The 27,196-nt window shown below is 41.3% G+C and overlaps 1 protein-coding gene across 3 annotated transcripts; it reads left to right on the forward strand.

Moving 5' to 3' along the window:
• The first annotated feature begins 223 nt into the window (after positions 1 to 223).
• On the forward strand, positions 224 to 26,197 carry retreg1 (reticulophagy regulator 1). Of its 3 annotated transcripts, XM_064346849.1 has the most exons (10): positions 224 to 643; positions 3,280 to 3,386; positions 4,237 to 4,267; positions 19,277 to 19,312; positions 20,041 to 20,164; positions 21,005 to 21,089; positions 21,260 to 21,382; positions 21,619 to 21,683; positions 21,828 to 21,948; positions 22,278 to 26,197. In XM_064346849.1, the coding sequence occupies exons 1-10, from the start codon at positions 393 to 395 to the stop codon at positions 22,736 to 22,738; spliced, it is 1,404 nt and encodes a 467-aa protein (XP_064202919.1). In that variant the 5' UTR covers positions 224 to 392; the 3' UTR covers positions 22,739 to 26,197. The 3 variants fall into 3 exon arrangements, with proteins under 3 accessions (XP_064202919.1, XP_064202920.1, XP_064202921.1); XM_064346850.1 differs by lacking the exon at positions 19,277 to 19,312 and having other exon boundaries at positions 227 to 643; XM_064346851.1 differs by lacking the exons at positions 224 to 643; positions 3,280 to 3,386; positions 4,237 to 4,267; positions 19,277 to 19,312 and adding an exon at positions 11,396 to 11,715.
• The last annotated feature ends 999 nt before the right edge of the window (positions 26,198 to 27,196 follow it).

Below are 27,196 nucleotides of genomic sequence, written 5' to 3' on the forward strand. Positions count from 1 at the left end.
TAGCTACTTTCTTTTTTTGTTATAGGCAAAATAAATAACAAATGACCATTTATGGGAGCGTTCAGTAATATGGCTTTAGTACTATTTAGTTATAACTTGTAACTCAGTGAAGCAGTATTTAGAAGAGGACTGATGTATATTTTAATTTGGCCTTATCCACGTAAGAGGAAATTTCACGTTTAGTGTTGTTCGGGCTTCTCCATTCGGGCCGCCTGCGAAACACCTTGCCACTGGTCACATTCACATTCAGGTCCCTCCCACCCAGTGTCGTTTAAGCACGGCTCCAAGGCAACCGGTGCTGCCTCTCGATGACGTCAACTGGCCAACAACAACAATAACAACGAAATCAGTGCTGTCAGGGCCGAGGAGCGAGCTTCGTACGTGAATTTCCAATGGAAAGTCCGAGAAGAATCGAAAGTGACCACTTCAGGGAAGCTGGAGATCCGGAGGGTGAACGCCCAACGGAGAGTTGCGCCCAAGCTGCGGGGACAACTGAGGCGATGATGAGGCGAAACGTCCAGCAGCCCGCTGGTTGCCGACAGCTCAGAGGCTGGGATCTGCTCAGTGGTATTGCGGAGGTGATTACCTGGAAGAGACCTCTGCGGTGCACAGCCGTCTTCTTAACTACTAATTTAATCTTCTGGTAAGAATTTTCGAAGCACGTATCCAGCTGGCTTGTTTGCTGCTGGCTTCAATACGCTACAGTATAGTAAAAAGCTGATAACACATGCTCACATGTTTTACTTATTTTATATAGCGATGTTATTATAGAGCACATCATTAGCCGTATTTATTATAAGGCTAATAACAACGGCTATGTCCATTCATGCCTTTGTGTCGTGTATGTATTGAAGGTGTGATCGGTCATTTCCCACCGTTGTATTATCACGTGACTCAAAATAATATTTTTATGATGTTCTTCAAGTCTAAAAATAATCTTGTGCCCTTATGAAAGGCTTGTTAAGTAACATTGTAGTGCTGGGTGTTCCGAGCACAATGACGCATTAAATATTGACCAGTTCTTCGAACACGCCCTTCTCTTCTTGCAGAGTACATTCATGTGGTGTTTCACTATAATCACTATTATTGTTAGTATTTTATAATGTGAGGATAATATATTGAAGGATAAGTTAAAGGGTTTGTGTTTAGGTATTTTCCTAATTCCAGATTTCTAGGTTCCTTGTCAGCAGTTATGTAAACACTAAAGTATTGTTTTGTTTTGCTCCTGTAAGCATGGTCTGGCCTGGATTTAATAGCAAGAGCTTTATATCTGGCAAGAGCAGTGCAATTGTATTCGGTGGGAGAAAGAAAAAAATGCAAAAAAAAAACAAGTTTCTGTTCGGATTGCCAATTCTGAATTGAACTAAGCTTGGGAAAATGTGTGGTAGGGTGGGGTGGTGACGACAACAGATGTACACTCTAACCATACTCCTGCCACATGCAGAGCACTTCAAACAAAGAACCTAAGAGTGGCATTGCTGCTCTCCTGCTGCCATTGTTCAAAGAGAGGCAAGCAAATATTTGAAGAGACAGCACTCCCAGACTATCTGTGGTTGCATGACTGAAAGGACTTTGCAATAAGAACATTTATGGATTTAGCCAATGGATATTGCCTTCTGGGAAAATAAAATGGAATTCAGTGCTAACCGTACTTCAAAAGCACAAACATATGCTACCATTGCCCTCTAGAGGACAGTATTAGTGACTGCTTCAGTGTTTTCATGGACCTTAGTCATGTTTCTAGTAGGATTTCCAGAATTTCCTCAGGTATAACCTCACCCCAGGTACCCTTTCAGAAGCATAAGAGGTCAACTGGAGAATGACTGGCAACAAGCTATAAACTGAGTAATTGTGTGTGCTTGTAATTGTCAAATTCTGATGGATCTGAACATAAAGTAAAAGAATGCCTTTAGATATTCAGTTTCACAATGATGCTGAGTTTCTGCTCAGTGGCCACCGACTGCCTGCATTTAATAGTTTCCCCATTTTCTTCTCCAAATTTTGAATTCAAAATTATATTTTGTAATCATGTCCGCAATCATACTTTCTGCAAAACTGTGATTCTTGTCACTCTGCAGTCCGCCTTTCAGCCATGGCATCTGCGCAATACTATAAATGCACTGCTGATGGAAGAGACTGGATGCAGACTGGTAGTACAAACAGGGGTCGCTATTTTGTGCAGTGAGATTAAGTCAACCTCCCAATCAAGACCCTCCTTCACTGGGCCCATTTTTGTTTCTTTTTGGCCAAATCTGCCACACCTTGCCAGGCTGCCAGCCAGGCTAGCCAGATACCAGACAGTGAGGAGACTTGGACCACTGCGTTGACAAGATGTACCACTCAACAGCTATAATGGTTTACATTTTTGAGCACACCTGACAGTACCTAGTATCATGCAGTGAGGAGACTGACAAAAACAGCCACATATTTGTTTTTTTAGTAAACCGGATACATTTGGGATGTCAGCAGCAGGAAGAATTGGTTAGGGAATTTGAGATCACAACAATAGCACACTGCTACTGTACCCTTGGACAGTGTGCTAGTGAATATCCACCCCTGTGAAACTTAGACTTAGTCTCCCTGAATAATGGCTCCTGTCAGAGATAGATAGTATTATTAATTGTAAATAGACCACAGAAGCCAGACTGTTAGGCATGACATGCAGAATGCAGGAGGCTGACTTCTGACTGGAAGAGGAAGCTCCCTAAGCACTATTTTTTTTACTGCATTCTATCTATGCCAGTTCACCACACCCTGCATGCCTGCGGGCAGTAAGGTGCATCCGCATTGAAGAATGATCCAGCCTCTCTGTCTGTGAAGCAGGAAGTCTTTACTCTTTACACTCAGCTGGTCCCATCTGTTCCTGTTGCAAATTTTGATGGCCAGTAGTGTCGAGCGGCTATGTTTGTTTGGGATTGGTATCGTACCCACCAGTGCAGTATAGAACGTGTGTAGACTGCTTTCTATCCATTTACCAATTTGGGCCCTGGCTTGTCTGTCTAGGTGGGAAATTACCTGCAGTGGTACTTTGCAATTAACTCCACTCCGAATAACTAATACAAGAAACAGTATTGCTTGCTTTGTTAAGTGACTGCAAAGTGTTCAGAAATGCTAAACAAAAATGAACTACCTTTACTACCAAATTATTACTCAATTAAAAGCAGTGTGCAATAGTGCTTATATTGGATTCCTTTTCTAGGCTTGAAGTGCTCCTTAATCTGGGTTCTCTCTCCCACTCTCTCTCTCTCTCTCTCTCTCTCTGTTTTCTCTGTTCATTAGGTTTGTAGCCCTTTGTTCCTGGAGAGTTTACAACACACTGGCTCTGGGCTTGATGGTCTTAGTGATGGTTCAGATGATAAGAGACGTAATGATGTCCAGACAAAGAGGTAGGTATCCAAGCTCATTCATACATCAATTCCAAGTTGCTTCTATGGCAAATTCACTTGATTCTTCTACTCAATGGTTCATGCATATTGAAATTAAACCTATTCTTAAACTCCTAAATCTGAGATTTTAATGAATTGTCTTATTTTTGTAATGCCCTCTCCCTCCAGATGAACTATTTCATATTACAGAGGTTAATATTTGTGAACTGTTTACACACCTTTGGTTCCGGTGGCATACTCGGTCCAACTGTAATTATTTTCAGTGAATTACAAACAATGAAGACTTTGTGATTCATTGTCTAGAATCCCACACTTTCAGATTAATTCCCTGATTAGGGTCTAATGGCTATGGTCACTGAAACGACTCAGAAGTAATGCATATGTACTTTTGAGTACTTAACATTAAAAGCACATTGCAGTTTGATTTAATCTGCCTTTTTCTTATAGCCCTGACTGGCTTTCACAGCATAAAGCCTGTGTTCTCCATATTCTCTGTGATTGAAACTATGTTGAAATGTTGGCTTACAGGGGCTGTTCTCTCTTTATGTAACATTGAACTACTTTTAAAACATAAGCCCTTTATACAATGCTTTCTCTTCTCGCTTGCTTGATTACTGCTCACGGAAGAACACAAATGTGGTCTCTGCCTCCCCTCATCTGAACACTGCTTAATTTGGTTCCAAACAATATTTGTTATTGTTATTGACCTGCATAAAACCTGTGAGTGGATGCTGAGATACCTTATAAAAATGGAAGAAAAACAAACCCCTTTAATATGTTTGCTGAGTGAAGGATGCTATGACATGTATATGACTAATCCAAATGCAACATTTCCTGTTCTTTACCATAGGAGCCTATATATGGCGAAGCATGAGCGAAAGGTAGGTCATTCATGCTTTTTTCACTTCTGTAACCACCGAGAGGCCATTGTAAGTTATGAGGAAGATCATTTCCTGATGTTGTCTAGCTTTAGTGGACTGCGAAGCGTCCCCCTTTGTTATGATAGAGATGTGGTGAGTCAGGTTGAATGGTTCCATTCAAAAAATGCTGCACTCAGGTAAATGATCTGTCTGGTTTTGATCTGCATCTGGAGTTTGGTGCAGTGTTTTCACCATGCTTCCTCTGTTTCAAACGGTTTGTGTTGGCAGGCCTTTCCTTTGGTTTTGACATGGGAGATCCACAGTGTGTTGAGGCTGTCAGCTGACATATCTCCTCATGGTCCCGGTATGGAGGACATCGTTTCCTCTTTGGCTTCCGTGCGAGAGTCCTTCTGTGGCTGGGGACCCGCCGTTTGACTGTGGGGCCAATGATGTAGTTGGAATAGGTTCGGCAGGCATTAAAACCAGGCACCGCCGCATCTTGCTGCTCAGAGTTCCATTACAAAATTTCTGCTCGTTCAGGATTAAAGCCATTGTAAAAGAAAAGACATTTTTGAAAAGGTTTGTCATTGTAACTAACAAAGCCTTATCATTTTGTGTAGTACATCAGTGAGAGTTGCAGAGTTTATTTCCAGACAGCAGAAGGTATGTCTGGGTTTGTGTCCTCTGGGATGTGCCTGATACTGACTTTTAAAATGTCTACCGCTGAGCTGTGCTGGAGGCCTTTGATGTATAATGTATACTCAAGCCTCTCTGATGACTTTCCACACCAGGAATCCTGGGGTTAATTCTGCCCACTCAGAAGGCTGATCTTCTGAGCGGCTTGTTATACGCGTAGCATTCCAAATATTTATTAGACTGACACTCATTTTCAACGTATTGAAAGTATTAGTGGCCAATACAGTGGGAAAGGTTTGTCATGTCCAACTATACAACTTCTCTGTTTTTCACTCTCATATCCTTCTGAGACCTGGAAGAGAAAGAAGCATTTTTATTTTATTGACAAGATATCTTGGATGAAAAAAAAAACATGTTGCAGTGAAAATGTTTTCAAAAATATTATTTATTCTATTTCTATGTCCTCTACACAAAAGACGTTAAAGCATAGTAGAATGTATGGTTCTTGAGTTTAAGACCAGATACTCATGTCGTCCCCTACAGGGGACAAAAATTAATTGGCAGGTCCTTGGAGGATAAACCACTTAATCTCTCACCTCAGAACATGATTACATGTACGTATTTTTCCATAAACCCACTTGACTTTTATAATGAATCATAGATGGAAAAACTCTCTGACACTCGCAGGGGTTCCTGGTGTTTATTGGGCCTCAGGTTAACTGCTTGATCGCTTAAAGTGATTATCTGGATTACGGATCTTGTCAGCTGTTCTTTTGTTGCCATCTTCACATGTCACTGGCATGCGGAGCGCCTGCAGGAAATCGATCTCTGTAACGCAGGAAACGTGCAGGGCAGTAGAATGCGTTGCGCATGCTGGCAGACTTTTCTGACACATGCCAAATTGCACCTCAGGCTGCTCTGGTTACTACCGTATTTTTATCAGCTGCATAGTCAGATGCATGAGGCAGTAGATATAAATTAATATAATTTACTTTCTTAGTAGACTACCTTGTCCAAGGGGTTTTATTTAGACTTAGGGTCTATGGTGGTCTTATCTGGACCGTATTGTGACTTGAGTTTAAGCAAGTCTTAAGCATTATCCATTTTATACCTTACTGACGTGTGAGATAGCTGCCCTCTGCTCTGAGATATGAACCCAGAGCTCTACAAAATGGATCACATTAGTCAGCTCTTAAGCCTACAGGCCCACTCTTCCAGCAGGAAGATAATTGTGATGTAAAATTGGGCTCACCAGTGTTATTGTTTCATAGCATTAATGAATTAGTGTATTCAATTATATCTTATATTCACTGATATACCTGTCAAAGAGGATAACTGGATATTGGCCTGAATTTAATTAATATCTGTCCTTAACTTTGACTTATAAATGAATGCATTTCTTCAACAAGACCGCTTAATGAATTCATTTCAGTGAGCATTGAACTCACCAAATGGCATTTGTTAGCAAAAAAAACAAGCTAGAGCTTAACTGTGAGCCCAGTTAAGGACAAATCTTGATTGAATCCAGACCTTTAGCAGAAAAAGATGAGTCCTTTTAAAACCTCCTTCTAGCCTGCCTGTTATTGTATTTTTTAATGGCGTTCCCTGTAAAAGCCTCCCCAAAGAGATGTTTGGTGTGGTATATCTTGCTGTTCTGATCGCAAACTTGACCAGTACTGGGAAATCAGGATCTAATATAGAGCTGTAAAGTCCAGGGCATAAAACGAGGATTTTCAATCACAGATCGCAAAAACGGGTTTCACAAAATTGCTTTGCTTGGAAATTGCAAGTAATAAAAGTGTGATGACTGCAGCCGGCCTCTCACATGTCCAGGTCTTTCCTCACAAGTCTAGCATTTCCTTTCCTTGTGTGGAGGTGAGGGCACACAAAATCTGCTATGATCTCGTCCACCCTTAAGATGACTATTTAGATCACTAGTTGCACGAAAGATAAAGGCCACAGCATGGTCTTAGGTCAGTCAATAGCGGGAGCATGGCACAACCAGTCTCGCTTCAAGCGTTCCCTTGCAATAATGCTCTGCACTGAACTTCAGACCAATAAAGTTTATTTTGTAACGTGTACTTAAGTACATAACATTTCTTTTTTTAAACTATATTTTCAGTAGATTAATTAATTATAAAAACGAAATTGGCCCATTTTGCTTAAAGTGTTTCCTGGAAATATTCTTTAGTATATTTATGAACTGCTTTTAAACTTTGTATCCTAGAGTGGTATACCTAACACCATGACCTAAGTTTCCTTCTGGAAATGAAAGTGAAAGTACACTACTTGGGCTTAAGTTCAAATAAAAATTATTTTTCTGTGAAGGTTGACTGCTCTGCACTTCCTGGTTTTCTTTTGTGTATAGGAAAGGGTACCACTCAATAAACACGCAAGGTTTCTAGGTGAGAGTGGGTAGGTTTAAATTTGAAGATTACAAATAGAAAAATGCCTCAAGTGTAAAGCGTGGACTATATTAAGCCTGCTGGAGAGAACTAACAGTTCGAATGGAAATAAATAGTTCAAATTACTTTTTTATACCACAGCATATCATTCCAGTTTAATCTGACTGCAAGCCAGATTTTTCCAACCTTGGCTCCTGACACCCACAGCCAGCCCATGTAGAGCAGAGGAGCGCACGTATGGTGTGCACAAATGTAAAAGCTCGATACAAAACAGAAACGAGGCAGGGGGATCAGAAGGATTGCCAATTCACTGATTACCTACATGGACACACTTTGCAACACGTGTTCGTGGATTGCAATTGTGATTTCTACGTGAATCTTGCTGATCTCAGTGTGCATGTCACAATTTTCATGAAACAAGCCTTAGCTTAGCAGTTGAGGCCTAATCTGATCCCTACCTTAAAAAACACTGAATCACTGCTTGAAATGTACCTGTTATTCCCTGTGGAATTTGGGGGCAATCGGTTGAACTGGCATAGTTGGCAGCCTAACAGTAGCTGGTTGTTGGAGTAAGCTGGAAGATTAAATTGGTCGAAGGTTAGTGAGGTTGTACTGGTTGGATGCAATTCTCCCTTGTGTGCCACCATTTGGGGGCGAAGAAATGCTGCCCCTGTCTCACCAGGAAAGAAATTCTGAATGGCACATATTTCTGAACAAGAAAATTCTGAATGGTGTAAATTTCTCTCGGAGACCAGCGGTCAGCGTGTATTTCTCTGTAACGGGGAGGCGTTCCTAATCAGAACTCAGGACTTAAATATTCTCTTTAGGCATTTCAGAAGCATTCCAGACAGCCCTGGGTTTTAAGCAGCCATAAGAGATGAAATATCAAAAACGTGCTCACTCCTCATCAGGTCATTGAGGACGGCTGCTGCTGAAGGTGAGAGCTCTTATAAGTTTGCCAGCAGATTCTAGTCCTATTTGAAGGGTAAAGAATCTGTGACCCAGAGGAGAGACATGCAAAAGCTCAGTCCACCTGACAAGCCTGGTCTGAAAACCATCTGACAAAATCCGCTCTGACATAGAAACCATCACCGCGCGAATATTTACCAGCATTTTTCACAGCTCCAAATTTCATATCCCTTTTGGCTCTAACATTTGGCTGCCTGAAATGTGCTATCATGTGTTCGCGTCCATCACAGCGTCCCCAGGAGAACCGTGCTGAAGATTCCCCGCCAGGCTGGCTTTGGAGATCAGCCAAAGCAGAGGTTTTGGGGACAGCTGTACCCCACTTAGCAAGAATGTATTGATGTTCCATGTGCTAGCTCAAAATACCCCTTCCCCCATGACCCCCCCCCCCCCCCCAACTGTGCCAGATTTTAATAAAAGAGTTTGGGACATATGGAAACTATCAGATAGTAATTTCACTGGTTCATCTATTTTTGTTACGTTACACACGATAATGTCAATTCTCAGAAAACATTCTTTCCTAGAGCATTTTTATGTGACAGAGAATTTTTTAATCATTGGGCTGACACATACATATTTATTGTCATGTTGATATTTATTTTCATTTACAAACAAATATATTTTTAATTAAAGTCAGTATAGTACAAAGTGCCACATTCGCACAATTTACTGAACCCCAATTTATATGAATTTTGTTGCCAGTGTGGTATTGTTGTATGTTTACCCTGAGTCTGGCTAAAACTGTCAATCTTGGCCCAACGTAAGTTCAAACCAGGATATTGAAGTAAACCTTTACTCGATTATGCCAGGCCCTAGTCTTCCAATACAGCGCATTCAACAGGTTCTGTTCGAGGAGGTCAAATTCAGTGGACGTGGATCAGATTAATTGGATATCCATTAGTTATATTATTGTAAACCGCATCTGTTGTAGCAGCATTTCGTGTCTCGGTGTACAAAGTTGGACAGGTTATGTCCCATACAGCCCTTTGGTTGGCTGTAGCTGTGGTTTGGCATTTGCACTGACGATGTCAACAGGGAATTATTTCCCCGCCGGCTCATGGCAGAAACCACACTGTGACTAAGCCTTTTAGCTGCTTGGCAGGATCCCTCGGCAGAGCTGTTTCTGCACAGTGCGAGAACAAGCCTGTTTCACCCACTCGGTAAGGGCACATGGGAGACCTGCCTCTAGACCCCGCTCACACAACGTCTTGTTTACCTCAGCATTCAGCAGGGCGGCCTTAATGCTGAGTTCGAGGCCTCCCGGTGGGGGCAACACCGACGGCAGAACGTGTTAGCCTCTCTCGATAAGCCGGTGAAATTGCAGCAATCAAAACAAGGGTTGGGCAAGCACTCCCAGGGGAGAGAGCAGGTGGCCCTCACCCCTACACACACACCACACACACCACACACACCCATCTCAAGACTGAGCCCTCATTGGTGGCCTGGCCAGATCTGAACCCAGCACTCTCTATGCTAAGAGTTCCAAGTAGTAGGGGCTCGATACCCTCCTGGGAGCCCCTTGAGGGAGCCTATTAAAAGAACAGCTGTCACCGAATACGACTACTGTACAGTAACAGTTCTGGGGAACTGAGAAAAATGATAATAACAGTACACGGAGGTGCCGATGGACTTCAGTGGCATGCTATTTATTGTGTTGATTGATTTAAAGGGTTTGGGGCATGTCAAGTTAAACACAACTGTATGAAAAACTCAGCTTTCACTTTCCCAGTGATGAGAGCTGGTGGTTAGTCACAGCTAATGTTGACATGGTTACCAGTTATTTCTAGTTATAAATGAGACATTTATAGATGGAGGTGTGTGTGGGTCAGAACAGTTTATAAATTTATCCTAACCTTTCCAGAACTGTTCCACTGCCAGTGCTGTTTATCAAAAAGTCATGGCTATTTTCAGAACATGGTTGTAAATAGAAACATGCTCAACAGCGTATGTTCTGTTGTCACGATTGCAGCGGTGTTCCGTGTCTTGTGACATTGTGTTGATACGTCATGTTAATCAAAGGGGCTGGTGCTGGCAGTTTGCTCCCTAAGGGGTAGATGATCTCTCATAGTGCTCAGTTCAGAATCAGGATGCTGCACAGGCCAATCAGAAGTTCAGTTACCAACTAGCTGAAGGTGTGCTTAAATATGGAGCCTGTGATTGGATGGGGGTGTCAAAAAGGAGGGATGACATGCCAGAAGCAGACTGTTGGCCAGAATTGAATAAGCGGTCCTGACCCTGCTTTGTCATGGTTCTGTGGATGTGAGAATAAGAATGAGGTTTATGCCACAGCAGCTGCTGTTTCAAGGGGAACATTCTCATAAGATCATCATGCTATTGAATAACACTTTGGAAACAACCACCAAAATGACACATTTGACCCAGTTCGTCCATAAATGTAGCAGTGCATTATACAATATCAAAGAATTTGAATAATGAACATCTAAACACTGTAGTCCTCCAGTGGCTGTTGTTGGACATTAAGATGCTATCTGAGGTGTCTGAAAAAATTATGTCCTGAGAGTTATGTGAGTTAAATTGCTGCCTTGGAGAATCAGCTAAACTCATGACCAGCCATTTTTTTTTAGCATTGTGACCATTTACCCACAGGACAGACAAGACATAAGTATCCACTCACTGACACATCTTGTTCAGAAGCAAAACATTCTTGAAAGTCTTTTAAATTAATCTTACTGAAACTGGTCAATTTCCTGACAACCATATCAAAGTAATTTGCTGTGTAAACTGTTCATTGCCACCTCTGAGGGCAAGAGTATCTTTTAAACACAGTATTATCTTTTTTTTTCAGATTCATTGAATGTCATGCAAAAACCTTGAATAGCAAGAATCTTTCTCATTTTTATTATTCTTCGTGTAGTTATCATCTAGCTATCATCTCCATGTACTGTGAATGTCTCATAAGAAATAATACACGTGGCTTCACACCAGATGCAATTAATGTCTAATATTGTTGTGTTGGTGAACTAATATTGTAGTTCCAGAACGTTCCATTCTTACATACAGGGTGTGTGGGAATTTCTCGTGACACTGGAATTTTCTTTCTGGCTCATATGTTGTCACTCAAAAAAGTTAGCTCTACCCCCGTTTGTGGAAGCCCCCCCCCCCCCCCAGAAAAACCGAAAGACAAACTGGCTGTAGCTTTTTGGAGGGTCCCATCCCCACCCATTGCGTCGCTGCCTTTGGAATGCTGTGTGACTTGATTTATTTATAGAGTGAGCAGGTTGAAATAGCCAGGCACAAGCTCCATTCAAGATAAACAGGAGCTGTTCACTCTCCCGCGCACTAGAGACTGCCTAGCTACGACTTGGCTCTGGGGCTTCGCCTTGAGTTCTGATAAGGAAAGCCTTCCTGTTATAAACACACACCGACTGCTGGTCTCCGAGGGTCTCCCTGAAAATCCAACGCTTTCGATATGGCTCCTGAAGACAGCGGAGCAGGGTTGAGGTAACAAAGCCATTGTTTCTCTTTGGAGTGTGTTGGTGCATGCACGCACACACGTGAATGTATCTGCTGAGGTGGGTAATCAGTGTAGTTTGAGTGTCATGGATTAGCACTGTTGGATTAGTTGATGGAACAGCGCAGTTTCTCAACATCCCTCTAATGTATTTCACTACCTGCATGTGGTGCTTTTGTGTATGTCTGGGGGGAGAGTGCATATTGTAGAAATGGATTAGACCCTTATCTTGATTATTTGAAAGATTGTTTTTGTGCCAGTGAAGGAATGCTATGGAATTTTAAATTAGTTTGTGAGTTGTATCAGAGCTTGGGATTGTATGAGCCTTATTCACAGTCACTTGTTTTTATCATGGTCTGTCTCAAAGACACAACTATTCTCTCTGACCTCTGATCACATTGGTCTTATGTTTATGTTCTTAATCTAGTTTTAATTGTTTCAGATAGGTGTATCATTGGAATAGTCTGTCTAGCATGACATTCCTGGCCAGCTGACTGAGCTTGGCCCAGCAGCATTAGCAGCACTAACAGTGTTGAGGTGTGCGTTTGATCTAATCAGAAAGCCAAGCTTGTCAGTTCCCATTATCAGGCTTTACCCCCCAGCCATTTGGCCCCTTGCAGAGGGAGCAAACCAGTAGTGGGCGGAGAGTGTCATGTGCTCTCGCAAAATCCCCAGTTCAGTGTTTACACAGGGCTCTGGCTGCAAGCGTAAGACCGTAACCTGACCGCGCCATGCCATGCGCCCGAGCCCGCGGACTCCGGAGCATAAACATGTTTGCCGTCCTGTTTCGAAATATGCGGACGTGCTGAGCGCTCGCGCCCATTTTTGACATTGTTCGCGGCTATTTTTAAAGAAGCCCTGGCCGGTCAGGCTTGTTAGAGGATCAGACGTGTCGCTCTCTGTCTCACTGAGAAGATTAGTAACAGTGGGGATGGGAGCAGGGCAGCGTGCGTGTTTTCCAGCAGCTGGCTGCGTTCTCTGCAAACCTGGACACACATTATTATGGTAAATCATGTTTGGTAGCTTGAAGCTTGGCTTTGACTATCATTGTTCCTGAAGAGAACTACTACTACTAAATGTGTTAAAACCTAGGCATTAATATATTTGCAATATGTTTTCATTAAGGAACTGAAGGAATATTTTGTCAGTATACGCCAAACAATATGTTGTTAAGTTGAACTGCTAGAAGTTGATTTGGTGGTTTTGGTATCTTGTGGATGTTGTTAGATCATGTTCTGAGATTTGATTGGAGTAGGAAAAATGCTAATTTTAGTGCTGTCGGCTGAATTGTTCAAAGGAACAGACAGGCAGATTGTAGTACAGTATTTCCTGTAAGGCATCTGCTAAATACCTGAACAGTACATTGTAATTGTAGAATTATATATTGGACTGACAGCTTTTTGAAGCTAGGGGTACCATGTGGGGGTGACACCTGTCTTAGATCCTTAGATACTCAGTCATGACCCCCTGAACAGTCAGCCCCAACCTGGTACACATGCACATTGAAATTGACACCCTCACACACCCCCAAATGCAAGTGAACACGCACAAACGAGTACACATCCACAAGCACACGCAAACCTTCTCATTCCGTAAACATGTGCACACACAGGCACGCACAAACACACACACATGCACAAGCACAGATACCCTCACATCTCACATACATACAAATGAGTGTGCTCTGTAGCATCTGCATAACAATCCAGTTTAGTGAATAGGCAACTTTTTATGTGGGGCATCTACTAGAATCACCTGGAGAATAATTCACCAAATTCAATAATTCATATATATATATATATATATATATATATATATATATATATATAACAAATTTGAATGGACGTGATGAAGTTGTATGCGAAGTATAATCATTTATCCTCAATAACTCTGGAAACTTTTGTTGTATACAGTCTCTATCAATCAACCAGTTAATGATTATATTTTTGAATACAGGGAGGCGTATGGTCATGCAGTTGGTAGTATTGCTGCCTCACAGCAAGAAGGTCCCGGGTTTGAAGGCCGGGGCCTTTCTGTGTGGAGTTTGCATGTTCTCCCCGTTCTACAGTTTCCTCCCACAGTCCAAAGACATGCAGGTTAGGCTAATTGGAAGCTAGATTTCTCGTAGGTATGAGTGTGTGAGTGAATGATGAGTGAACGGTGTGTGGGCGCTGCGATGGATTAACGACCTGTCCAGGGTGTATTCCTGCCTCTCCCCCAATGCATGCTGGGATCGGCTCCAGCCCACCCGCGACCCTGACCAGAAATGAGCGGGTTAGATAATGGTGGATGGATTGATTTTTGAATATTCATTTAAATCATAATCTTAATTTTACAAGACGAGTGTAAATCCACAATATGCAGTAGATGCCTTGCTGTTTGCTTGGTTTGTGTGGCAAACACGCCTGCCACAGGCCACCGAAGTGGCTTTCTTTGGGGCCCTCCAGCACAGAGACACAGGGAGAAGATGTTCAGACAGTCCACATTTATTCCACGAGGGTTTGGCAAGATGGTAACAGCCAAATGAGCAGATGTAAAAACCCTGTCATGACAGAGAGCTCCCTGGTGTGGGTGGGGATGGCAGATTTAACCTGTGCGCAGTGATTACCTCACTACGCACAGGTGCAGCCACTCCTGTTCCCGGGTCCAATTAGACCTGGCCAATTATCTAATTCTCAACCAATTATCCAATTGGCCAGGTCCAATTAGCTTGACCCAGGGCAGGTGTGGCTGCTTAAACCAGCCATCCCCACACCACAGTTTGTTTGAGGGGGTCTTACATGCACACCCATGCTGTCTCTGACAGCACTTCATGGTAGTTGTCAAGTCACGCTGTCCACGCACGCGCTCTGTCCCCGGCCCTTTGAAAGTGAGATGCGACAGAGGGCTGACGTTTCCAAGAATCACAAGGGCCATCACAGGAGGGTCTGTGGTGTGTGGTGGTGGGGAGGGGAGGGGAGCTTCAGGAATGGACTCAGGAGACCCCCGCCATGAGTTTCAGTATCAAATAGCTCTCAGAACTCATCAGTCACTTCCATGGCAGTGTGCTGGCGAGAGTGTGCATGGGACATGGGGGGGGGGTGTTGGGTCTGCGAGTGACAGCTTGCCAGATTTGGTGGGAGAACAGCTGCTGGGTGGACAGCTGGGGCCAGGGGAGGGGGGTGAAGGCAGAATGGGGGGGAGAGGATCCGTGACGGGGGGGCCTTTGCGAGGACTTTCGTTTATTGATGGCTAGTGTTTGCAAAGCTGGTCATGCTTGAAGATATTACAGGACAAGCCAACATTTTTTCTTCCTGGCGAGCTGATGGGCAGACGAATCAGGAGGGGATCTCAGGCTGTCTGTCCACTCATGTGGGCCCTTTTAGTACCGCCTCTTCTACCAACATTTTCCTTTTTCTCCCTTTCTGTGTTTATGCTTTGCCTCAGGTCTCATTTTCAGGTGTTGAAATGACTCATTTTGGTCTGTTTGCCTGCTATTGTGGAATGCTACATATAATACTAAAGGTATTGTGAAGAACTAAGCTTGCTATTAAAAATATGGGTGCTTTGAGGACAAGCACTAATTGCTTTACCTCAAAGCACCTATAAGGTAGTGGAATGGAAAAACAGCTGACACATTCCATAAACCATACGCTTACTATTATATATATATATATAGTGAGCTCCATTATGTTTGGGACATGTTTGGGGCATTTTATTTTATTTTATTTTATTTATTAGGCTCTATACTCCACAATTTTAGATTTTTAATCAAACAATTCACATGTAGTTAAAGTGCACATTCTTATCATTTATTAAATGGTATTTTTATACATTTAGGTTTCACCATGTAGAAATTACAGCACTTTCTATACATTGCTCCCCATTTCAGGGCACCATAATGTTTGGGACAAATGGCTTCACAGATGTTTCTGATCAGTCAGGTCTGTTTAATTGCTTCCTCAGTGCAATTACGTATGAGTATCATGTCTTGATTCTAGGCTTTGGATTGCCTGAGTTGTGCCTTTGAAAGTCAAGGAAGCTGTTACGAGGCTCAGAAATAAGTAAAAACCAGAGACATCAGGCAAACCTTAAGTTTACCAAAATCATTTGTTTGGAACATTAAGAAGAAAGAGAGCACTGGTGAGCTCAGAAATCGCAAAGGGCCTGGTTTGCAGGAGCATATGGGTATCCGCCTCCTCATGGGAATATTTCAGCTTTTCAACAACATTCCAGTCTTTTTTGCTCAGACAATAGCATGTCTCTCCACAGCTTGCAAATAGCTGCTTGTCCTGAAGCTTTACCCGGTTCTCTGCTAGCTTCCACTGGTCCACGATGAATGTTATCAAGGCTGTTTTGCTGTCTGTATTACTTAACAGCTTTCTCCACTGCACAACATTGTGTCCCGGGGCAATGTTCTTCCATTGAGTGCTACTTGCTGAACCACGACTGCGTCTCTCAGCATTCTTGATTGATGTTTTCCAGTACACATCAAACACCACATCTATCCGCTTACTGTTTCCTCCTTCGTGCAATGCTAGGTTCAGCACAGAACCATCAATCTCTCCAAAAGTCTTGCCTTCACCTTTCAGTTTCTGAACAAGGCTCATTCCATCAATGATGCATGCAGTGTGTTCTCCAATATCTTCAACTGCTGATGCTGATTTCTCTAACTCTCTTGCAAGTGCCACTTGTGGCATGATGTCAGTTCTCAATTTGTGCACCTTCAGGTCATCCTTGAGTTCCTGGCAAACCTTTTCAAGTTCATCCATTATCAAATTGTCAGGGTATACCAACAGCTTTCCTTTGTCATTTTGTATGATATGTAAAGATTCACCAAATTCAGCTTCAACCTTGCAACGTAGGTGTTTCTTTGTAGAAGGTGTCAGTTGTGTTACACCACATTCAGCCATTTCTGTCACCAGTTTAGTGGTCAGGTCGGTGAATGGTACCACTGTAGGATGTTCAGTCCTTCCCTAATGTATGCAAAAACTTTATAGAGTGCCATTCTTTCCACCGCTTGATAAGGGGATTCTGCTCTGTCCAAGTTAATTTCACTAATGTCTTTGTCTGTATCTAGATCCTTTGTGTACACCCTGTAGCAGGATCTGTGGTAATGACCTTCAGCTGCTACTAGTTCACGACTGACTATGGCTAGCAACCTGGTATCACCTTTCCTGACAGCCGCTCTCCTGATTGTCTCATCAGCTCTCAACTCTGTGCATTTTGTTAGACTCTCTTTTGTCCTTTGGCCTTTCAAATACTTGCTACATTTGTCACAAAATATACATTTGGCCTCATACACCCTTGATGGCTGTGGACCTTGTCTAGTGGATTTTCTTAAGTCTTCTGTGAGAGATACCTCCATGCACTCTACTCCTGCCGAATGGCTGAAGCTAAGTAGGTGTGGGCTTGGTTAGTACTTGGATGGGAGAGCACCAGGGAATATTGAGTTGCTGCTGGAAGTGGTGTTGGTGGCAAAGCAGGGGGCAATCTTCCCTCTGGTCAAATAAACCCCAATGCCCCAGTGCAGTGATGGGGACACTGTGCTGTAGGAGTTGCCGTCTTTCGGATGAGACGTTAAACCGAGGTCCTGACTCACTGTGGTCATTAAAGATCCCAGCTATTGAATTCTTCCTATTCACAGATATCTTGTGTATCACATCACACACAAATTCTGTGGCATTGTATTGATTGCATTGTCATTTTCATTATTAATAACTGCAACTGCTGGACAAAACAACAATGTTTGTTCAACTCTTAACAAATAACATTTGGTCCCACATTCCAGAGTGGGACCAAATGTTATCTGTTAAGAGTTGAACAAACATTGGACATTTCCTTGGAATAGCAGCAGTTGAATGCATGTGGGTTTCAGATGGCAGTACCAGCTACAGACTGGCCAACAGTAGATTCAAGCTGATATCTGCCATTTTGGTGAACAACATGGACCGTGTTGAAGTAAACAATTCCGGCACATCGCAGAGACACTCACAGGGGTTATAATTGTATAATGAATGTTGGTTATCTGCTGCTTAGTTGCCTCCAGCATTTTCAGCCACTCGGCTGCGTGTATTGCCCAGCACACGACTAGCCTGCTTTCAATTAACAGGAGAATTAGCACGGTGTGAAATGGTGGGAATCTTCTCATCTCTGGCCACTACTGTATCTCTCAGGACATTTTGCGCTATTTCATGCCTGTCTACATACAGGACAGCTGTGAGAAAAAAGTCTGTCTGTCTGCGAGCTGATCCTTCATAAATATAGCCAATGTTATTCAATCTGCTCACCCTTTGCTTTCAACCACTTGCCCAAGACACAGAGAAGGACTCAGCAATTGTATACATGCACGTTAGGACCCAATGACTTTCAAGCCTATGCCTTTATAGCAAGGGTTTTCACTCTCAGTCCACTTGGAAAACTGGTTTTGAGTTAACATAATTGCTAACTCTGAAGCGTAACAAGCTGTTAAATGTTAAATGTTTGTAATAAAGCACTTCTAGAAAACAATGCTCATTATGTCTTAAGGTCACATTATGTCACTAATTGCTTAAAAAATTAAGAATAAATGTCACATATTCACATCCCAGGTCATTTATGCTCGTTTCACACCAAAGCAACAACCTGGGGAATGCCTGTGTGTTTGCTGTTGGTGTGAATGGGTCAACCCACGTTACCCGACCATGATCCGTGGCCCTAGTGATGACGTGCAACTGATATGGGTTTGACACAGCTCGGCTTCGGTAGAAATGGGGGTACCAGGTTTTGAACAAATATGTTTTAATTACAGACCAGGGACCATAAAAACCACATTACTAAGTTAATCACTAAATTTCTCACTTTTTTTCACTGAGGTATAGGAGGTATCTGGGGTGGGGGGTGGGGGTGGGGGTTGGAGGTGAAGGTGGTGAAACCCCCTTTACAGCTACCTAGAAATAGATCTGTTTAGGTCTGTTCTCTTCAGGCTACTGCCTGGAGTTGTTATTGACATTGTTGGCAAGTTGTTGATTGGCTGTGAGCTGTTGCTGGGGATAACTTGTTGGCCTGTGCACATGTGAGAGCTTTTCATGAACTGTGCCCACCCTTTCTAATTGAGACAGCACCTCTCATTTGATTGCCATTAGTGTTAATGTCGCCATGGCACACATTTTTGTTACCCAGAATCTGACATTGATGTCTGGAGAAGTATAGAACTGACTAACCACTTGTTTTGAGTACAATCTTACCATATGTGCAAAAATAGGATGCACCACAGTCAATCCCAGGTTCAGGAACTAACCTCCTGATCATAGGCCTGCATTTCATGTGTTTATGATTATGATTTTTTTGTGACAGGCATCTTTACAGAAGTCTTTTCAAGGAGAACCAACAAACACATACATGCCTTGTGACATAAAGTATATCTCAGAGATTATCTCACATTTCCTTATCCACAATCTTGGGAACCATGTCCACATCCAATGAGATGGCTGCTATAATAAGAGCTTTGGGTGGTGGGGGTCTTCCAACTGCAATTATCTTTTAGAAATAATGTTTTAAAATTATTTTCCCTTTGTTTCCTGCCTAGTACAGCACTACTGCTTGCAGCACTGAAAGCAAAGGCTTGTGGTAAATTGCAAATTTACTTTAATACATTTTGGGAACTTTTGCTCTTAGAATTGAATGATTTAGATACTTAGACGTTTTGTTGACTGTCAGTCTCTTCAAAGTGAAGTGACTTGACTACTTAAACATGTTATTCCAAAATGGCACTCAAGCCTTTTAAGTAGATATTTTTTGTCCAACAAATCCAAACAAAGGATATCAAATAACTTTAAATGGTTTATATGATGATGTAAATAGTCACAATCTTTATGTATCATACTGGTAATACAATAATAATATTTTTTTCTTTTCTTGATTTTCTATGCTTGAACATGTCTGTACTGTACAATTTACCCTGGTAGATTGTTCAGTAATTATAGCTCGTTAGATATTTACATGCTGGACACTATACCATGAAGACATAATTAGCATAATTACAACATTAAACATTAACAATTAGCAGAGGATCAATATGTCTGTCAATACTTTTGCATGTGAGAAACTTCTAGTTCTCTAGTTCCTCAGAATTCTTATGTTATGTCTTATCTATAGTGATAAACACATCTTGGTTATTAACACTGTTAATTTTTATTCAGTGTTTATAGCTCAGTAGTGATGCTGTGTTCCTTTCAGTTTTGCATGCAGTTTGACGGTGATGATTTGATTACCTGATTTGAAAGAATATCTTTGCAAGTCAACTGGCTTTGGCCTTCTGTGCAGGACTGTTTGACTGAACTTGTGTTTGTGTTCAGCTGGGAAGTCATTGACTCCAGCCAGGAGAACAGGGAAGAGGCCAGCCAGCTCACAGACTCCTGGTTGAGCTGCAAGCTGCTCCTCCAGGAAATGTCCTATTTCAAGCAGCAGAACCCTGGAAAGGTATGTCTAAAAACCTGAAGCTGAAAGCAAAGATAAGCTATGTTGTAGGCAGTTTTCTCCTCGATGTTTAAAAAAAAAAAAAAAAGAAGGAAAAAAAAACAAACTGGACCACAAAACCACTGATTTCAACACATTTAATGCATATACTACACATTTCAAATGAGATTTGATTACATTGACTTTGGGTGGATTGAACACAGATAACCAACATGTAATGGTTGACAGTAGATTAAATCTCTCTCTCTCTCTCTCTCTCTCTCTCTCTCTCTCACCCTAATGATCATATGAAATGAAAATTACCATGTGATACAGTCGCATGTGCCATGGTCACATGGTGGTTTCTTCCAAATAGCTCATTTCATTTGAGCTCTCCAGCTGGCATTTGGAAATAACGATAAAACAGTGTATGGCTGTAAAGGTACACCGCCACATATCAGAGGTGACCCAGGAGCCTGTATCTTTTTTAACTTCAAGCCTGGGAAACATAAAAAGTCATTTATTACAATTTTTATGGAAATAAACATTAACCACAAATGGCAAATCTAAGAATGAAAGGTCCGATGCTTCGAAAGCAATGATGTTACAGTAATAGATCAGTATCTGGGACCAGAGATTGACCGTTTTTCTTTTGGCCTAAATTCAGACATGACCGTTCCAAAGCCAGCTGTCATATGGGTCTACGCCGCTGGTGAACCTGTCATCGGCAACGCTGTTTATCGCTGTGGAATGACGTGGTCTTGGTTCAGGGCCCAGTGACCAGTGGTTAATGAGAGAGGGGGAACCCTGACTGAAGGATGGTTCTGCCAGCTAGGGAAACTGACTGGTATTTTTGGGTTTCAGTTCTGCCTCCTAGCCTGCAGCTTCTGCTCCTTCTTTGCCGTTCTGGGACGTTACATTCCAGGAATTGTCATTTCTTACATAGCGGGTGAGTTCATTACAACATGGCATGTTAGACTGTGTGATTACATCACTTAAATACAATTTAAGACGTGTGGGAACACTAGAAAAAGTTCACATGGGGGTCAGAATAACCCCATTTCCAACTTAACAGTATTCATGAATTAATTTTAAATGAAATGGTTGTCCTCCCCTCAGTTCTGGCTGTCTTCCTCTGGCCACTGCTGTCGTCCCATGAGTTTGGGCTGTGGGTGGATTCAGTTCTGCAGAAACTGGATTTTGGAGTCGGGGACTTCCTTCAGAGAATCAAAGAAAACCATGGTAAGAAAGGGTCCTTGCCAAAATTCAATAATAATAATAATAATAATAATAATAATAATAATAATAATAATAAAACATATTAAACATGTACAATATATTCAATGAAGTAACACCAATAGGATTCTTATATAAGGAAGTAAATATTAATCCATAATATATTTCATTAATGTAGATTTACATCTCAGAGTGTGGTTATCACATATTCAGGTCATGTGGTTCTGTGTTGGCTCTTTCAGAAAAAAGAATGAGTCAGAGACAAGAGGAGAGCAGCGATACTGACCTATCTGCACTTTTCCCCAAGGTTTGTTCTGACCTCATCATTTCCATGCAAATCCCTCCTGCTCTTATTTCAGATTCACTTCATGTGAGGCCTTCAGTATGTCTGGTCTGGAGTGTTGATGTTGTTTGGTCTCCTGTCTGAACACTGTCCTGTTGCTTTACTCAGCTGGACTCGTCCATTTGCAAAGAGCTCTCCATATCAGACACCGAGGTCTCCCAGGCAACCTGGACGGAGAACACCTTTGATCTGTCAGAGGGACACACTCCTGTGACTGAGGACTCAGAAGGTGAGTTCCACATTCACTCCCTCATTCTATTCCCTAACACTGTAGAATCACCTTCGACTTACCTTTGTGTTGAAGAGCAGCAAAATGCAATGCAATCACTGACAAACATGGCATCCAATACTTTTTGTGCTCATTGCCTTCAAGAATTATGAATGGGCCACTTGCCGTCCCTTCCTAGCTGAAGACATCAGTAAATCTATGCAGTCTCGTCACCTCTAAGTTTTGTCAGATTGAATGCAGCCTAAGGAACCCCTTATAGCACAGTGCATTGAAAAGATGAACAAAGACACAAGCGGTTTGTGATGTTCCTGTCTGTCCCTTGACTTTAGATTTGGATCCCCACAATGGCCAAGATGAGGCGTTCGCCAGTCGGCTCCCAGAGTTCCCGTCGGTGGAGAACGGGACGTGGACCAACAGCGACGACGACGATCTGAGCCTGGGCCTGCAGGCCCCACCGCCCATGGGGAGCACGCGCCCCCAGCAGCAGGCCCCTGGGTCCCTGGCGATGGAGCTGATGGACAGGATGGCCGGGGATGTAATAGTGGCAGCGGTGACAGCGGCCATCCAGGAGCAGCTGGAGCCCCGCCCCGCCGGACCCCGGCCCACAGGCTCGCATCAGCCTCTGGACTTCACCGAGGACTCGGACAGTGAGGCAGAGGGCTTTGAGCTGCTGGACCAATCAGAGCTGGAGCAGCTGCAAGGTGAGCTGGGCCTGGAGAGAGTGGCCCAGGAAGCCCCTCCCAAGCCCTCTAAACCCTCCCTCTTCTCAAGACTGCTGGGACGCCACTGATAACGAGGCTGTGGGCGGAGCCCTGGGAGCAGGTGGGGCCCCGCACAAGGAAGACTATGAGGGTCAACGGCAGGGGAGGCCAATACAAGACGTGGTATTCCTTTCTTTCTTTCCAGTAGAACCAAATCATCCTGAATCAAACTGTTGATAGAAGTGATAACCCTTGGATGGAAGTGCAGGAGGGGTTGCTTTGGACCCCAAAGTAGGTGTTTCTGAAAGAGTCCGTGACTTTAGCGACCCGCTACTCCCAACCTGTTTTGCTACAACAAGCAGCTGGACTAGCTAGGGTTAGCATCACAGGTGCAACTGTCAAAGGACTAAGCTGTGTGCTTCCTGTCCCACTGCCGAATCCTTCTGGTCTGTCACAACCTGTGGGTACCAGCTAACCTCGGTTGGTCCATGGTACTTCACCGTGCCCTCACACATAAAGACAAACAGCCAGATCTCAGTAATGCCACCTTGTGTTTGGAGATGTAATCAGTGTACTCTTTGACAGGGAAATGTAATCAGCATACTCTGTGTGCAGATTCTGAACTGATTCACCACAATACAACACATCCATGTTAGAAGCATGAAAGGATTATTCCCAGTGAGGCTGAATCTACTGAAGAACCTTCATGTCTACTTTTTAATTTTTTACTTTAGCATTAATGCATTTTTCACACTATTTTAAGGGCCTTTTCAGACTAAAGCCATTTAATATATACATAAGTACTTAAGCTTTAAGCTTTAAATGTATGATATCAAATTAGAAAATGCATAGACGCATTGACATTTTGGTTGTTTGTACAGCCCTTAGGTAAAGAAAGTAAAATTGCAAAATAATCTGAAAATATTAAAAGTACATTTGTAACACTGCAATTATTTCTGGTTTTATTTTACCAATTTGTGACTTATTCTATGCCTGTTTATCAGTTAATTAAACATTGTTATTACATTACTAGAAAGTAATAATTAATTCAGGTCCCTTAAATAGTCTGCCAAACAAATATCTCTTAACTGTTACCTATTTTGCTGGAAATCATGAAGCACTTCTTGTTTTGTTTCACCTAGATGGTCTACTGTAATAGATTTTTAATGAAGTAATATCAATAGGTATTGCATGGATAATCCTGTTTTATGTCCCCACATTGTATATTTTGTATTTGAACTTGAACGTAGAGATTTGCATAACCTATGCACTTCATACAAAATTGAAATTGAATAGACATCTTTCAAATGTGGAGAGTTTCTAAATTAATAAAATAAGTTAAAGACCTCTGATTTTACTTAAAGTGTGATCCTAGTAGAATCACTTCAGCTCATAGCAAAGGCAGTCATGGACATTTTAAAATATAAAAATGGCATTAAAATGATTGTATGGTAAAAAAAAAAAAAAAAACTTTTAGTGTCTGATTTCTTTTCCTAAACTCGGGGTACATATAATTAGAGCGCATCACAGTTTCATCTTCATAAACACGACAAGGTGCATATTAAACTGTTCTGCATTTGAGTACATTCATGTTTTAAAGAGGATTGCAGGACATGGTAATGTTGTTTTGTTTTTAAATGAATAATGTTTTAAGATTGGACACATTCTGAATCTACACTAGAAATTGTCATTTTTAATTGCATTCTGCATTTACTGAAATTGTCTTAACAATTTAGTATATAATAATTAATAATCTAATAATAATAATAATATAATAATAATATCTATCTATCTATATATATATATATATATATATATATATATTTGTAAAAGGCGCAATGATAAAGCCTTGTAATCCTACCATCTTGATGACCACTGGATGGAGTTGGAGGCCCAATCAACCTCACCCCCCACACAATAATTTCTGCACTTAAATAGCACTCCATATTCTTCTCTGAAAGAAGAAAACTGTTTGACTGAACATACAAAACCCGTAAGAGTCACTTCTCTGTTTGCAATGTATGATATGATGTAGTAATATCCTGGAATATTTTCAGGGAATGCACTGTTTGTATTTAAATGTGGCACTGATTGATTGTGTACATCTTCTGTTTGATGTATTCTGATTTAAAACCATCTATGTTCACATTTGCAACACACCTACCACAAGAACCCAGGAAAGAGAATGTACATGCTTAAGGCAGGGAAGACATATTACAATAAACAACGATAACAATATTTAAAGAGAGCCTCTATCATTTAGCTTCCATTTCATCTTTTCCTTTTTGAAGGGATGTTGGCTGTACTGTATATCGAGGGATGTGGTTTTCATGGTCGTTTATTTGCATGAATGTATTTGCATTCAACTAGATGTCTTGGTATGAAGTAAGCTAATTTTGAAATTAGGAATTAATTAAGAATACCTCATTCCTTTATAGACAAATGAGATTTATTCCTAATTTACCATATTCTACGTTTTATCATATATTTTGTTTATCTAGATGTGCTCTTTAAGGAAATCAAAGTCATATTTGGAAATCACAAGTGAAGAAAAAACATCTTGAAATTCATCAGCTACCCTTGTAAGTCTGTGGTACCACTGTTTTGTTAAAATGTAAACCTATTATCACCTACAACAGCTCACATGTGCTTAAAAGGTCTAGGTCAAATCCAGAGATCAGCTAAACTCAGTTAATGTAATTTCATATAGGAGATATTCCCATGCTGTAATGTCTCCAGAAAGTTGCTTGAAAAATAAAGCAGAACTCTTTTTCCCCTATGAGGTAAAACATTTACAGAGGAACTAGAAAGACGGAAGTGACTGTTCTGTACACATTTTAGTTTCAGTGTTAAGCATTTGAAAGAAAGTGCCAGTAGAGTTTTATGTCAACATTAAACATAATTAATGATTACAAACGTGACATAAGATCTATGTTATCACACGTTTTCTGAGAGAGAAAGTGGACAAATTACTTTTAAAGTCAATGTAGGATAGAAGTCACTGCTATGTACTGGTAAAGAAATAATTAAATTGAAACGTATTTGTATTAGGGATCATTCTAATTAAGATTTAAAAAACCATAAGCTTAATTTCCCACTTAAATTTTCAATCATGTATTAGCAATGCACAAAAGAATTGTGATTTTTTTGCATGCACTTTCAAAATGCAAATTGCTTGACATAAACAATCATACCTCATAAAATCAGTATATATCGTATAAGTTTGTGAATATGTGTGCATGTGTACAACTGATAAACCCATGAAAATCAGCATGAGAATCATCATACTAATTTAAAAGAGGAATCCCATTATGTTTTATACCCCACATGGTTTATGACATTTAAAACTATTAAATTGTGAAAATAATATCTACATTTCGTATATTTAGCATCTTTTAGTTGACTTGTTAGTTTCTAGCTCCTTTAAAATCTGCCTTATTACAAGTGTTCGATATGCCCTACTTCACAGCATATCATTCATTTTTATGGATTGTAACAAATCAGTTTTTGTTTTACTGTCAAATAAAAGGTAAATCTTATTAAACATCTGACTGTGTTAAAAGTCATCATGTGAGATTTTATCATACACTAATTTCTGTCTTTATATATATATGACTTCAGCTGTGTCTTCATATATACTATTATATAGTGCAATGTCTACAGTTAAGAAAACTGCATTACATCCATTTCAGTTTTGAAATACAAACATGAAAATTGGCTTTTGATTAAATACCAAAATTTTCATTTTAATCTATCTGACATGTTGCGCATCTGGCTTCTCCTCTCACAGATATCATTTGCAAAATCCTGTTGCAGCAGGCCTCCCCTTGAAGAAGAGGTTTAAAATGTGCAAAAACAAACTCATATTCATACTTCTTCCATTTCAAATTTATGATAATGTTTCCCTGGCCATATTCTAACCTTATCACTCATGAGCTAAACAGGAAAACTGATCCTAGATCTGGAGTTCTTTATTAATATTGGCCCAGATTACATTATTTTCCAGATAAACAACCCAGCTCTGGAACATTCCTGATTCAAAAGGCAGCCCCCTGCATACTGTGAAAATAGAGGGCCCAGTGATAAAATTGGGCCCTCTGTTCACTGTTTTATGAACTTCTGTCTGTCGCTTGTGGTATTAATAGATCACTGTGCGTCTACAGTGGAAAATTTTAACACAAAGTTTCATTTCCCTGCAGTCCCTCCATTTGTATTGTGGCTGTTTCCCCAGATTTTGAAATTGGGGTGGGAGGGGGAGGGTTTGCTGTGTGTCATAGGTGTGTGCTGAAGCTGCATGCAGGGATGTCCAGGGAAATAGTTCTGCATCAAAGCAGCCACCGCCCTCTCCATATAATTTACCCACATGTGGTTGCACACATGTTGGTCAGCTACAGTCAAATGAGTAATTAGCAATTGTGCAGCATTCATGAAAGGAGATCACACTAGAGAAGATTTAGGCAATCCTAGCCTTCGCAAGTTAATGCGTACACCATGTTCACACAGACACTCTCTTTTAGTCTCCTACTAAGATATCTCAGTATCACACT

Source organism: Anguilla rostrata, chromosome 8, assembly GCF_018555375.3.
Source record: "Anguilla rostrata isolate EN2019 chromosome 8, ASM1855537v3, whole genome shotgun sequence".
NCBI classification, from domain to species: Eukaryota; Metazoa; Chordata; class Actinopteri; order Anguilliformes; family Anguillidae; genus Anguilla; species Anguilla rostrata.

Bases quoted from the DNA above. Each gene is read 5' to 3' on its own strand.
- retreg1 (XM_064346849.1), top strand. From the start codon at position 393: ATGGAAAGTCCGAGAAGAATCGAAAGTGACCACTTCAGGGAAGCTGGA. The intron at 4,268-19,276 runs GTAGGTCATTCA...TGCCTAGTACAG, and splicing joins TGGCGAAGCATGAGCGAAAG to CACTACTGCTTGCAGCACTG. The intron at 21,383-21,618 runs GTAAGAAAGGGT...TGGCTCTTTCAG, and splicing joins GAGAATCAAAGAAAACCATG to AAAAAAGAATGAGTCAGAGA.